The sequence below is a fragment of the Macrobrachium rosenbergii genome, chromosome 5, assembly GCF_040412425.1.
Source record: "Macrobrachium rosenbergii isolate ZJJX-2024 chromosome 5, ASM4041242v1, whole genome shotgun sequence".
NCBI classification, from domain to species: domain Eukaryota; kingdom Metazoa; phylum Arthropoda; class Malacostraca; order Decapoda; family Palaemonidae; genus Macrobrachium; species Macrobrachium rosenbergii.
Window position 1 is genome coordinate 20,868,624 of NC_089745.1, and position 15,172 is coordinate 20,883,795.

General features: G+C 33.7%; 1 protein-coding gene across 7 annotated transcripts in view; it reads left to right on the forward strand.

Moving 5' to 3' along the window:
- Positions 1 to 13,123, forward strand: part of egh (beta-1,4-mannosyltransferase egh) — a 126,455-nt gene extending 113,332 nt beyond the window's left edge. For all 7 annotated transcript variants that reach the window (XM_067103769.1, XM_067103770.1, XM_067103768.1 and 4 more), the window contains 6 exons: positions 2,396 to 2,613; positions 4,256 to 4,504; positions 5,762 to 5,962; positions 6,180 to 6,335; positions 10,529 to 10,747; positions 10,979 to 13,123. In XM_067103769.1, the coding sequence (XP_066959870.1) occupies positions 2,398 to 2,613; positions 4,256 to 4,504; positions 5,762 to 5,962; positions 6,180 to 6,335; positions 10,529 to 10,747; positions 10,979 to 11,344 (1,407 nt within the window). In that variant the 5' untranslated portion in view covers positions 2,396 to 2,397 and the 3' untranslated portion in view covers positions 11,345 to 13,123. The remainder of the gene's footprint in view (positions 1 to 2,395; positions 2,614 to 4,255; positions 4,505 to 5,761; positions 5,963 to 6,179; positions 6,336 to 10,528; positions 10,748 to 10,978) is intronic.
- Positions 13,124 to 15,172: the final 2,049 nt, after the last annotated feature.

Sequence of the window (15,172 nt, forward strand, 5' to 3'; positions counted from 1 at the left end):
CCTGCAGAATGTTTATATATATATATATATATGTTATATATATATATATATATATATATATATATATATATATATATATATATATATATATATATATCACATCCAAGTAGAAGGATTTCAGGTAATTGTTAAATAAATAAAATCAGAAGTTGTGTTGTTAGTGACTTGACTTGAAATACAGTAGTTTAGTTACAGCACCTTTCACCCAGGGCCATGAACATTTTTTTATTTAAATTAGGTGTAAAAACCACTTATTTTTTCGTGATGTATATTAATTTTCACATAGTAATACATCAGGTCAATAAATGAGGAAATAAGTGGACATTATATTGTTTTATTAACAATGTTTTAATGTTAAGATTAGCATTATCCATGATCTCTTCACTTGATACTAATATCTCTGTTGGGTGTTCTAACAAAGCATTGCCATTCAGGCACATTTCATTTGTGGCATTTCAAAGATGCGGTTTTAGCCTGGATAAGGTTGGAGAACAATCTTTCTGCTGCCTTTGGTGATAGGCCAAACAGAAGACCTGTGTAAAGCTAATTCAGTCCTTTTGATATTTTGTGGAACTTTCTAATTTTATTGTTAACATTCTTTCTCTTAACATTGCAATAGGTTTTGAGCTAATGAGTTGGATTTTTGTTTTTTCTTTAATTTTTTTTTATTCCCAATTGAGCTTTTATTCCCAATTGAGCTTTTAAACATTGTATTCTACATTGGTGGCTGGTGCCTGATGTGGTAAACCAGATTCCTTTTAGGCATTTTATTCCAGAATTGTGGGTGAGGTCTGAAGTGATGATCCATGTTCATTTTTGGGTGTTTTACTCCCACATTTGGTGGCTGGGGCCTGATGTGATAAACCAGGTTCCTTTTGGATGACTTATTCCCAGATTGGGTGGGTTGGGGATTACAGTGATAACGCAGATTCTTTTTGGAATTTTGGTTACCAAATTTGGTAGGTGGCACTTGAAGTGATAGCTCGGATTCCTTCAGTATGTTTTTTTTATTCCCAAATTGGGTGGGTAGAGCCTGACACTACATCTCATGCTCCGTTTGGTCATTTTATTCTCAGGTATTGTGGGATGGGCCTGAAGTGACAACCCAGATTCCTTTTGAAATTCATGAACATGGAGGGATTTTGCTAGAGAACTGCTTCTTCCTGGTTTTTTTTTTTTTACGGAAAGATAGACTTTGGTGACAGTCAGCTTATGCCAGAGATGCATTCATAGGTAGCAGGAAAAACCAGATCCAATGCAGTAATATGAGTAGAGGAAACTCTGTGAAATCCCCCATATGCAAGTTTACGAATCCACTGTTAGGATTTCTTTTCATTTCTTTCCCATATTTCAACTTTTGCAATTACTAAAGTGCTTTCATTCACATTTTGATTTGGTATATGTTACGGAACCTCTGTAAAATGGCATTATAGTACGTATCGATTCTCATGAATAACTATATTTTTTTCAAGAAATTTGATGCTAGTGTCATAACTTTTTTATTTTAACTTGTATTGTTATCAGATAAAAATTTTTATTTTAACTTGTATTGTTATCAGATAAAAATACAGTGGTCAAGGTACAGTATTTATTGTCTAGTGTTGAGAAACAAATGCAGTAGAAATCACTTAGATTCAATTCTGTTCTTTGTAGTATTACTGTTTATAAAATAGATTTTTTGTTATTTTTCTAAGGGTTTATAAGTTTTGACAACTATTATCATTTCTTACAATTAAGAAATTTATTAAATAACAACACTTTTTAAGTACCCATTGTACTGTACTTATCATTCTAAGGCTCTTCCTCCTCTTTTGGGTTATGTTCTTATGGTTCTTTGCTCAGCAGGCATTGCTGATGTATATAGCACATTGCTATACAGTATATGTATGTATTTTTGCTCCTCGTTTTACCAGTTGATATTTAACAGTAAAATACTTTTGTTTCATTGATTTTCAAGTCATTCTGCAGGAGTAAACCAATGTTACTTTTATGTCAGATGTCAGGTTTCAAAGTGTGAAATGCTTTTTAAACATACAGTAGTTAATCTACAAGGTGATAATTTTGACACAATATTGTACGGTATGTATAAGTAAGACTCAGGCTGTGTATTACTTACCTTCATGTTTTAAGATCTGTGTGACTTAAAGGTTTGCCAGTATTTATTTAATTCAGATAGTGCCACTGTTTAGTCAATATTTTTCAGTATTTTTGCAGACTAAAATTTCCTAGTGTGATGTTTTATAAAATTTGTCATGTACCTTTTAAGGTGGTATTGATGCATGGGGTAAAGCTAAGAATCAACCATTTCCATATTTGGATTGCCTCTTAAGCCAGATATTGCTGTGGGAAACAGGTGATATGATTACATTACAGTACTTAATTTCTTTCTTTACAGGCATGATGGTGGTGAGCCGGCTGAGCCTGGCCTTCTCGGAGACATTGCATACCACCAAACATGTGGCCCATGTCTGCCTCTTTATCACAGTTGTGGTGCTCTTTGAAATGGGAGCGGGGGGTCTGTGGGGTGACCCCCCAACTTCAGCATCTTATCCTCCTCTAGTCACTCTTTTACTCCAGATCTTGAGACTTCTGCCCCTACTAGCCTTGCCACAGGTAAGCTTTCTGATCACCATGAATTATCCAATGTACTATCTATGGGCAACTCTTTAGAGGAAGATTTGTGTATGGTGGAGACTATTTCATGCTTTGCATCTGTTGTCAACAATACCCAGAGCGATGGCTATAATTTGCCATTGTTTTGTTATATAGTCTGAAGGTTAAATTCACTACTTTCAAGTACAGTTGAGTTGGAATCCTGCATGGGAAGGAAAATATATCCTTTCTTCTCATTTCAGTTTTCAAGGTTTTCAATGGAAGGCATATCCAAAAATATTAGCATATACAATGTTTAATGTACTAATTATGTGACTTGAGATGAAGGGTTACAGAATTGTTATATTCTTGAAGCTTTGGACCTGTAAGATTTGGTACTTTGGATGAAAAATAGGAAATTTCAGTTCTGGGAGTCATCCAGTTATTTTGAGGAGACCGGCAGCTGGATTTTATAATTACAGTGTGTGTTTGTGGATTTTTAAGTTAGTATATATAAAACATCTTGGGTTAATAGCTGTCACAGTTATTTATCCCTTCAACCTCAAGGTCCCATTGTTAATAAAGGTTTAGTTATTTCATTTTGGTGAATATAAACTTTTTAGCTGTTCTTAGCTATTTTTTACCAAGCATGTCAAACATTTTTTTCATTTGACATGTTTCAGAAATGATTGCTCCATTTTTTACATTTACCTGCGAACAATTTTTAATATGCAGTATAATGGTTTACTGTATATCTGAATCACACTTGTGTTTATCTCCCTCAACCTTAGAAGTGTTGTTATGTTGTACAGTAATTCATTTCAAAAGCATCCACCAAAAATTACTTTAAAAAGTAGACCATACACAATATTTACAGAGAATGTTTGAGCTGGAGTGATGATTATAACACTGTAGTGTGCTAAGCAAACTATATTTGTCACACTGTTCCTAAGCAAAGTGCATGGTTGGTCCATACATTACCATTGTGAATTATGATTATTTTTAATAGAAAAGTATCATAATTTTTTTATGCATCATATAAAAAGCTTGTGTCATGAAAGATTGTCATCCAGTACAATATGGTGAATAGATATTTGTATTTCATTTTGTACACATTAATACATACATGTGCTAGTAATGTTTTGCATTTGTACTAACAGTCAGTTAATCCACTTTTATCGAAGGTTTTTCTTGTTTTCTCTCGCAGTTGGCCCCTCATTTGAGTTCACTTTATAACATGAAAGTATTGTATATCTTTTAAGCATTTTTTGGGGTTCTTATCATGTGCCTGTGTTTTGTTCAGCATAATCTCCCATCAAGGATGGGTATCACTTAGTGTTCCTTATGTGGCATAGTGTGGATGGTTATCAAGATTCTTTGTAGCATGCCTTTGACCCTAGTTGCTTTTTGTCCATTCCTTTTGGTCTCCTGCTTAGCTGTCCAGTTTGTTGAACTTAACTTTACTCATTCACGCTAATTTTCAGCTCTCATTAAAGAACAAATCTTTTGGGTAAGACCTTAAGATCTATGAGTGTGTGGGTACGTGACTCGCTAGTCTCTTTAAACTAATTTTTATATAATTGTGTCCAGGTTAATGCAGAACTGGATGTTAAATTGCCAAGATGATTGCAGGTTGTTTTTATCGTGTGTTTTTCTTTTTCAGGCACTGTTCAACTTCTTGGGGCTAATATGTTTTAATGCATTTCCTGAGCGTGCCAAGTTGAAAGGCTCCCCGTTATTGGCTCCTTTTCTGTGTCTGCGGGTAGTTACGAGGGGGGATTACCCTGATTTAGTCCGACAAAATGTTAATCGCAACTTAACCACCTGTTTAAGGGTGGGATTAGAGAAGTTCATGATTGAAGTTGTAACAGACAAAAAGATTGATCTCCCAGAAAACCAAAGGGTTAGACAGGTAAGTTTTTATTTCATTGAGTCAGAACTATAAAAGTCATGTCACTACTTACATAGCTACTGTAGGTTTTTGTACTTTCCATTTAAGTTTTTGTTATTTTATCTTGCATTCTGGTATATTGGATTAATTCTGTAATGTTAGTTACAAGGAGTTGGTAAAATGTAAGGCAATAAACTTTGATTAAAATGACCTCTTATGTAATAGGAGATAAAAAATGTGATATTAATACAGTACCTAGTTATGGTTTTCTCAGAAAAAATTGTATTATCAGGACTTCAGTTGCATGATACCCTAGTGTGTACCATACCTATAAAGATTTATTTTTTCTATTTTTCATTAACATTATGCTGTTGCAAATATACAGTAACAGTATAAGTATAATTGTGTGCAGTAATTAGGACTTTAAAATATAATTTAAATGTTGGTTTGAATTGGTGTAATGATAAGATAGTGGAAGAATTGATAGTTATCACGCAGCTAAGTAAACACCATGGTGTAAAATTTTGCACTCTGCTTCAGAGATGGAACAAAAGGTAGTTTATGTTGCGCTCTCCCCAAAAATACTTACGTTGCACTAGTGAATATATTTTGTATGGATTAGATGAAAAGGATAGGTTCAAAGGGTGGTTGTAAAAAGTAAAGTTCAGGCTTTGGTATTTTCTCCCTGCTTCTCTTATCTTTTAAAACCAATTAACTTATCTTTCTCAGGGCTATTGCCCCTTTTTTTAATAGTTTAAAGAAAAGGCATTCGTGTTTTGTGAAAGGATGTTTTCCCTTTACAGTATTCATGTTTTTTGAACAGAAATAACAATGCAGGGCTTGTGATTTAGTAATAATTATACTTTTAGTGTTATTGTGTACCATCATTTGTATCATAATTTATTTGTTTTAGAGGTCCAAAGACAAGAATGTAGGAATTTGGGGAATAAGACAAAAACTGCTAGTTGGAATTATTGTACTACTCTAGGTCTAATGGCAGAAAAATTTCATGAGCATTGATTGACTGGGGACACTCCTTTTAGGGTACCTCAGTGTCAGTAACCACAGTGATTGTGATAAATAGTACATTTTTTATTGGTTTGGGAAGATAGTAAAAATCATCATTGTCGTATAGGTCATGTCAATTTTTCCTCTTCATCAATCAGAAATTTCTTTTAATAATTTCTCTTAAAGTAGAACACAATTTGATCATCATTGATGGTTCTTAACCTTATAGGAGTGAGGTTTTCTACGTTGTGACAAATTTTTCATTTGTAGGTTGTTGTTCCCTCTAGTTATCGACCAAAGAGTGGGGCCCTATTCAAAGCTCGAGCTCTACAATATTGCTTAGAGGAAGATGTGAATCTTTTAGCAGACACGGACTGGATTGTCCACTTAGATGAAGAAACATTAGTCACTGACTCTGCTATCAGAGGCATTCTAAATTTTGTCATTGAAGGAAGACATCAGTTTGGACAGGTAAGATGAAGAAATATGATTACTATAATTGGGTTAAAGTGCATATGTAGAAATGGCTGTCTTTTTTAGTAGGAAGTCTATGCTATTATAAATCATAGTGATAGGTTAAATTTTAAAAATACAGTATTGTAGCTTTCAGAAGTATGTTTCTCCAGTTTTAAGCTAACTGCGTTTAGACTGTATATACTTGAAACTTATTTAACTTATACCTTTTCAGGGTCTAATTACATATGCTAATGAAAACATCAAAAACTGGTTCACAACCCTTGCGGATAGCTTCAGAGTGTCCGACGACATGGGGAAACTAAGGTTTCAGTTTAAAGTGTTCCATAAACCTCTCTTTGGCTGGAAGGGATCCTATGTGGTGACTCAGGTAAGAAGAAAGCTTTTGCTTCCAATTTCAGTTTTTTACTTCAGTATGTCAGGGAATTTCAGTGTTTCCTTTTGAATTTTTTTTCATTTTCATTTTTCAGTATACAGTACTACAAGGAAGTACAGTTATTCACCTGTAAAATAACATCAGTTTTATACCATCAGAAATAAAAATACAACCACCAAGAAAAGCAAAATATTGCTGTACCCATAGGTGGTCAGTATGTAATTTGTCTCAGACAAGCTTTGAAGAAACCCTCCTCCCCCACATTAATATATCCAAGGGGGTTGTGAGTACATCCAAAGTGCAGAAAAGAGAATAATGACTAGACTAGCCTAAGCTGTGCTACCTTTAGAGTACCCAGAAATCTTACTGTAACCATTGCTAGCCTATGAAAATATACACAGACTTGAGAAATTGTTTGGAATCCAAAGAATATAATACTGAGCAAGGAAACTGTGTCATTCAAGAACTTCATCACCTTAGCCTAGCTTACTGAAACTGCATACAGATATCATGAACAGGTAAGTGTTAACAAACGCGATATCCAGAGGTATAGTATTGTATGCAGTGCTTGCAATTATATAATGAATTCTGTATCACAGGGAAATTAAAAACGATGATCAGATTAACAGAAATATTGAATGGTAGCTCATATGTATATGACGCCAGTACATTTCACATTGGCTAAACTCCCTAGTTGGTTACATTTTTTATGGTTCTTACTTTCATTTACTATACATTATATTCAGTATATACAGTAGTTATGTCATTACTCAGGTGCATGTATTGCACAGGACATTGTACAATTTACCCTATACGGTAATAATGATTGAAAAACAAAATCATACAGTCGGTCCACAGTACATACAGTACAGACACCACCCTACTTACGAACATGCAACTTACAAACATTCAGAGATACAAATAAACGGGATTGCAAATTAAAATTATGTTCAGAGCACTCCCCTTTGCCACCTGTAAGCTCAGATTTTGTTCTGCGCACCGATTCTTTAAAATACATATTGTATGTATCCCGTAGGGGGTTAGTGCTGTCACTGCACCTCACAGGGTGCACTGTAGGAATTACTAAAGGTTCTTTACAGCGTCCCTTCATCCCCTAGCTGCAACCTCTTTCATTCCTTTTACTATACCTCCATTCATATTATCTTTCGTCCATCTTGCTATCCACAATCTGCTAACAATTATTCATAGTGCAACTGCACAGTTTTCCTTCTGTTACACCTTTCAAACCTACCTACTCTCAGTTTCCCTTCCAGTGCTGAATGGCCTCATGGGTCCCAGTGCTTTGCCATTGGCCCAAACTCTAAATTCCATTCCTGTATTCCAGTAATGTATATACTATGAATTGTGTTTTAGGATGAAAAAACGCACTGTACTGTATTGACTTTATATCGTACTGTACTTAAATAGGCATGAAGATTACAATAACACACTTACAAACAATTCAGCATACAAACAGCTGTCCGGAACGTAAATCATTCATAAGTAGGGTGGTATCTGTACTTAAATTACAGTACTGCACTGCATTCGTTACTCTCTCTCTCCCTCTCTCTCTCTTACCATCCTTCAATATGGTATCCAAGGAGAGTAATTTTAACACCTACCAAACTGAAGATCTTGGTGTACTTACCTGTAAGCATCAACCATGTGGCTAGTGGCACACAGTTCAGTATTGCTCTGCACTTCCATTTGCACCAGTGGAATTTTATTCACATTTTTGCCATTTAGTACATATACACAGTCACAATGAGAAGGTGTGATAAAGGGTATATTGGAGGTAGGGGAATTACAAATTATCATGGGGCACCATACTTGTAGTTTATTGTGAAAGTGCATTCTTGAACATTTAGTTTGGAATCATGCTGAAGTAAACATTACTTCTTACATCCTCAGGATGGACATTGATGTAGTAAATGTAATGCCTACAATCCTTCATTCTAAGTTATGGGTTATATTCCCAAGATTAATGAAACAAAAAGTTATAAAAAAAATTGAGGTTTTTTAGTAACTTTCGTCCACTGACTACCATTATTTAATTGGATCTGTTAATTTTGTTATATACTGTACTAATACTTGTTAGTTCATCTTGTTAAAGCATGCCTTAAAAGCTGAGAGGTTGTTGTGAATTTGCAATTTGTTGACGTTTATAAAATCATGGTAAACTTTCCTGTACTCTTTTTGTAGTGGGAATACATTGGTAAGAAGGCTGTAAGTGGAAAACAATGGAGAAGTAAATAAAGAAGACAAGAAGAGAAAGAAAAATGAAGACATGGCATTATGTTGTTAAGTAAAATTAAATTTATAGAAGTGTGTGACATTGTGCACAACAGAAATCCTTTACTTCCATTCAGAACTACAGAGATTTAATTATGACTAATTTCTCTTTATAGTCTGTCTAGTGCCAGGTCATTAGACCAAACATTCATAAGTCATATCAATATTTATAGTCTATGTATGAGGCTGTGAATCATAGGGGCTTCAGGTTGAGAGAACAATCAAGAAACCATAGACAGTAACATCAGTACTTCACATTTTGGCCACAGTAGGAATAAAAGTTCCAGAAAACTGTGATACTGAATCTCACATGACAAAAGGCAAGACTTAATGAACTAATTGCATATCTTTACATCCTGATGAATGGTATAATTTGGGAAGATCTGAGGACAAAGAATGATCAGAATTATGAAGTATTCATCACAGCAGGCACAATGAACCAGTTGCCAGTGATTTTTACCAATGTCAGGGAAAGAAATGCATTAGAATGAAAGTTCTTGTACCACAGTCGAAGATGTGAGTTCAGCTGCTGAAGACCAAACAGGGCATTGTTCAAACAGGGGAGAAAAGAACAGAAGTCTTTCTTCAGGATTGAACGATCTTCAAAAATCTTGACTGTTCACCGATTTTTTTTTTTTGTGCAGTTGAAGAAGAGACCAAATATATCTTTCAAAAGCAAATTTGCAATCAAAAGGAGCACCTAGCAGATGAGTTAAATGTAGATAGAGAAACACTGTCAGTGGAAAAATGTGGACTGAAGTCTTGTCTTAATTTACACCATGTAATCCTTTAGCTAAGTTTCTGTTATGAGATTCAGCAACCATAAGTCTTTACTCAGAAAATGAGATCAGTACCGTATAGTAGAGTAACATCATCCATTTAAGCAACAAACTTGTTTTCAAGGCCAAACCACATATTGTGCAAATATAATGTAAAAAGTAAAAGGCAAAAAAACTACTTGGAGGAACTCCGGAAATTATATTCCTACTCTTTGCCATGCACTAGTTAAGAATTCAGTAATAATACAAAGACTTGGTCCAGTAAATTTTAGCTAATTTAAAAACTAAAGTCCTCATGATTAATGCTGTCAAGGTAAAAAGCACTATCATGGGGACCAGTCAGAAAACTTCAGGACCAGTAACTATGGATTTCTGTGTGAAACTGGAAATTGAAAGAGAAGTACTGTCACACACCATAACCAATGTAAAAGCCAAACTGCAAACTAGGTGACAGATAACTTTTAACAGTCTTAGTATGACCTGTAGTTGTAAGTAGAAGGTGATGGTGAGTTCCATCATCATTCATGTTTATTTTCTCCCTCTCTATGATCACAGTTGCTAATGAATTGTCCACATTTACTTTGGCATCATTAATTGTGGAGTGAGGTAAATAACAAAAAATAAATATCCTTTCACAAGCAGTTCAAATCTTTACAATAAAACCAAAATGATATTCTAGGATGCATGTGTTCCTGGAGGCACATTTTTGTAGTTCTAATAGTGACAATTGCATATTGCATAAAATGGGGATGAAAAAGTACTTGCATGATCTCTTGTATTAACAACCTTTCAGCATTAGTAAAGCAGTTAAAATGTAAATTAACTTTTATGTAATTATAATCCTTACATTATACTTCAAGTACCCTCAGTTCTTTCTTGTGGCATTTACATGTTATAGTAATTACATGATGGAACCTGATCCCAGAAATGCCCCCTACCCTTGGTTAGTCTGTTTAATCAATCAAAATTGAGCACTCCTTTCTTTGGCCTTACATTAGGCAGAAATGTTACCAGTAGTATTTTTATATTAGTGAAACTTGACTTTCTATACATATTTGTTAATCTTGTATTTTAGATTTAATTTTAGTTTTTGTTAAAATCCATGTTTGTTCGCAGGCTGGTGCTGAAAGAAGAGTAACTTTTGACCATGGCCCAGATGGGAGTGTAGCAGAGGACAACTATTTTGGTATGGTAGCTCTTAGGGAAGGGTACACTTTCGACTTCATCGAAGGGGAAATGTGGGAGAAGTCCCCATTTTCCATTTACGACTTTTTGCAGCAGCGCAAAAGATGGTTACAAGGGATTTTGCTGGTGGTTCATAGCCAGCACATACCAGTAAGTATTTGTTGACTTTTTGTTTAAAGAAAAGGATGTACTCAGGACTCCAATTTTTGTCCATAGTGAGGTCCCTCTGTAGAGATGACTACATACCATAAAGTAACTTGAAGTATGTACCTGTAAGGTTTTAGATTTATAATGAAATTTGATTTCAGTGAATATGATTAAACCTGTTTCTACTTGAATGAGTTTTTATTAATATTTTTTTTTTTTTTTCATTTGATACAGGTGAGTACAAAATGGTTATTGGCTATTTCCCTGTACTCCTGGGTGACAATGCCGTTAGCTCTGGCCTCAGTGATTTTGAGTACTATATTTCCTGTTCCAGTCCCAGGGCTTCTCAATGTAATGGCAGCTTTTGTAGGGGGTGTTAATTTTTATATGTACATTTTTGGTGTAATTAAGTCCTTCCGTGTAGATCGTGTTGGCTGGATGAGAATGGCGTTATGCATGGCAGGAGCTCTTATAACAATGCCATTCAACTTTCTTGTTGAGAATGTTGCTGTTGTACGGGGGCTTGTTGGCAATAAACACAAATTCTACATTGTCAATAAGCTTACTGGTGCCCCCGATAAAGTTGTGAGCACAGTTTAATGGGGGGTTAGAGCACAGCTTGTGCCAGGCTAGTCATTTGTAACTTATTCTTTCACTTGTTATTATACTGTTGTGGTTGCAGAAGACTGTAGACAAATAGCTGTTTGGAAATCTGAATTGCGATAAAATAGAAGAAGAGGAAGTAGAGAATACTCTTAGTTAATTGCAGCTTAAGGTTATTTTGATGTCAGTTTTGCATTTAGCTTAAATGTATTTTGAGACAAGGGTACATATGTACTTGTTTACATTTCTGACAATATAATTTTGTTTTCATAAGGAAAGTTTTGCTCACTTGATACAGTAAAAGGTTTCAATGTGGCAAATGACTGCATTGTTTTAATTAGTCAAGAAGTTGTTGTAATATCTCATGATCTTGTGGTTTCTGTGTGGTGCTCCAGTTTTGTTTGTGGTCAGGTGCTCAGGGATGGGAGTGGAACATGCATGAAGCTGAAGAGTCTTAGATGGCATTTAGTGTATAGCTCTGGAACCACCATTGAACTGGATAGTTTTTATACTTTGCAGGCACTAATCAAAAAAAGAAGTGCTTGATTCCCGATCCTGATGTACCATGTGATTCTCAGATGTTGTAGGCCAGGGAAATGTAAAGTGATAAGTTGATAAGAACCATTAGCACAAATAATATCTAAATATATGTGTACATATATATAGATATAAATATTTATATATATAATATATTTTCATGGCAAATATTAAGGGCATGCGCAAAAGCAGCATGATGATTTTGACTAGATTAAAAGTATAATGGTGCTGTAAGAAAAGCATCCCCCTCAACCCCTGCCTTGTGATAAACATTCACTGCCAGTGGAAAAGCAAATGGAGTTTAGAGGAACCTAATAATAAATGGAGATAATGATAATGCTGATGTTGTTTCCCAGTGCCAGGGCATTTCGTCTATTATACTGAAAATGCCGTTATTTTTCCTAATATAGAAATTTTAAAAGTGTGTGTTTACAGTTATCTTTGTCTGATGTGTGTGTATTATTTTGAAAAATGATGTAGGTGTTATGCTGCACTGTTTGCTCTTTTCACACTTGTTTTATGAGAATACATATGGAGTAATTTTAATTTGATTGCTATTAATGCACAAGTTTTGTACAGATTAATTCAGATTCTACTACCTATATGTTACAAAACACTCGCTCACAAACAGTTTTATTTTATCGGAGTGGTCTCACTTGACGCTGGAAAGAATTCAGGAAAGAACTTTATTATTAGCTTTTGTAGCAGATTTTTTGTTCTGTTGGTTGTGATGTTTTACTTGTTAAGAAAAATTTTGTGCTTATATTGTTACCTTCCTAAGAAGTCTGGGAGAGGCAGTCTTTGCCAAGGACTTTTAAAATGAAAAGCTTTTGTGTTTGTCAAGTAAGTTGAGTGAAATGAAAGTGTGTCGTTTCCTTATTGTCTGTAATACCTTAGCATTTAGTAGGCCAGTCATATCAAAGTACAGTGGTAGTTTGTTCTTCCTTTTTGGTCAACTTCCCTGAGTTGAAATATTCCTATCACCCTGTAAGAGTGAGGGATATTTGACACTGATTTTCAGGTACTGTATATAATTAGCCTTTTGGAGTTTGGTTTACATCAAAATGTGCAAAGAAACTGATTTTCTTGAGTTTGAAAAAATCAATAAAAAGAATGAACTACAAGCTAGTGCATGCTCTCTCTCTCTCTCTCTCTCTCTCTCTCTCTCTCTCTCTCTCTCTCTCTCTCTCTCTCTCTCTCTCTCTCTCTCTCTCTCTCTCTCTCTCTCTCACACACACAGGAAATGAAAGTCAAATCTAAGTACAGGAGTTTAATCCTCATACAGTATTATGAATATTATTTTACAGTTCAAAGACTTAAATGGAAATTTAAAAAGTAAAAGATATATTTTCATTGAAGGATTTATTTTTCCTTTTTTAGGTAAACAGGCATACCATGTGAATTGTAGTGGCTAAAGGTCTTTATTTAACTAAGAAGGCCATTACAATTAGCATTGGAAGCACAGACAGCCATTCTTCTCCACTTACATCCAAAAGTAGCAGCATTTGATATGACTTGGTCTTAAAGCATGAATCCATACGTAGTTTTATATGAAGTACAGTTCATGCTCTTAGTGACCCACTGATTTCAGATTCTAAAAGTACTTAACAGCAAACTTTATAACCAGGTGCAGTATGTAACAGTGAACCCCTTGGTTGTAGCATAACATATCTTGATAATGAAACTGGTTTGATGGAAAATCTTTTGTTTATGACATGGAGGTTTTTGTGGTTTTATCAAGAAATTATATAATTGACAGTACAGTGTATATATATATATATATATATATATATATATATATATATATATATATATATATATATATATATATATATATATATATATATATATATATATATATATATATATATATATATATATATATACAATATATATATTATGTATATAATATATATATACAATGTATATATATATATAAATATATATATATATATATATATATATATATATATATATATATATATATATATATATATATATATATATATATATATATATATATATATATATATATATATATATATATATATATATATATATATATATATATATATATATATATATATATATATATATATATATATATATATATATATATATATATTATATGTATATATGGGCAGTCCCTGGAGTTTGGCGGGCTTCTGTTCCAGCGGTGTGCTGTAAGTTGGAAAACACTGTAACTCGGACCATTGTAATAAAAATTTATAAAAAAGAGAGAGAGAGAGGAAGACTTATGTAAGCCTAGGGAAGGAAATGGGTTTTCTCCCCTCCTTATAGGAGAGGCTTCCTTATAGGAAGGACCTGGTTATAGTGAACCCTAAACCGGTTTTCTCACCTCTTTATAGCACCTACAACTACGCCACTCAGAATCCTAGTTACGGCACCATAACTTTGGAATGTCAGCTGTAACCCGGAACCGATATTTTTATGAATATATTTGAAAAAGCACAATAAGTTAGAACACTGTAAGTTGGAGCTGCCATAACCTGGGGACTACCAGTATACATACATTATATATATATATATATATATATATATATATATATATATATATATATATATATATATATATATATATATATATATATATATATATATATATATAGCAGCTTTTATTACATATAAGTCTATACTTTCTCCGTGGTATAACTAAACTCGCATTACTGGATCTTTTACTTTAAGTATTTTGGAATGTAGTTTCTCGGGTACATTTGATACTTGACAGAATAGCATTGGTTGTAACCAAGATTGATTTTGGCTCAAAGCTGATATAGGCTATTATTCCTTGGAAAGAGGAAATTGGTTTCAAAGCTCTTTATGAACTCCATTAGAATGTTTGTGCATGTTTTACCTTTGCTGTTGATAAGATTCTAGTGTATGTTTATGGGGAAGGTAGAGGATGCATATATATAAATTTTGTCCAAACTTTATTTTTGGAATGTAAGAACTCCAGTCATTTGTGTATTAGGTATATCTGTAATGTGGAATATAATGATTCAGTTTATCAGCATAATGGAAACACTTCGTCTTCATGCCTACCTCATTTTCAAATAGACTTTATTCCTTATGTCAGCATTTTCTTTTGGAAGTTAAATTTGAGAAAACATTTCATCTTAAGGTATATGTTTTGTCATTATTGTGAAGAGAGGTACATGAACTTGAGTTAATCATAGCTTCATATCATCTGTCCTCCCAATGGATGCAAAAGTTTAAAATTATTATTGATACAGTATCTAAATGGTCAGTTTTTTATTCTAAAGTGAG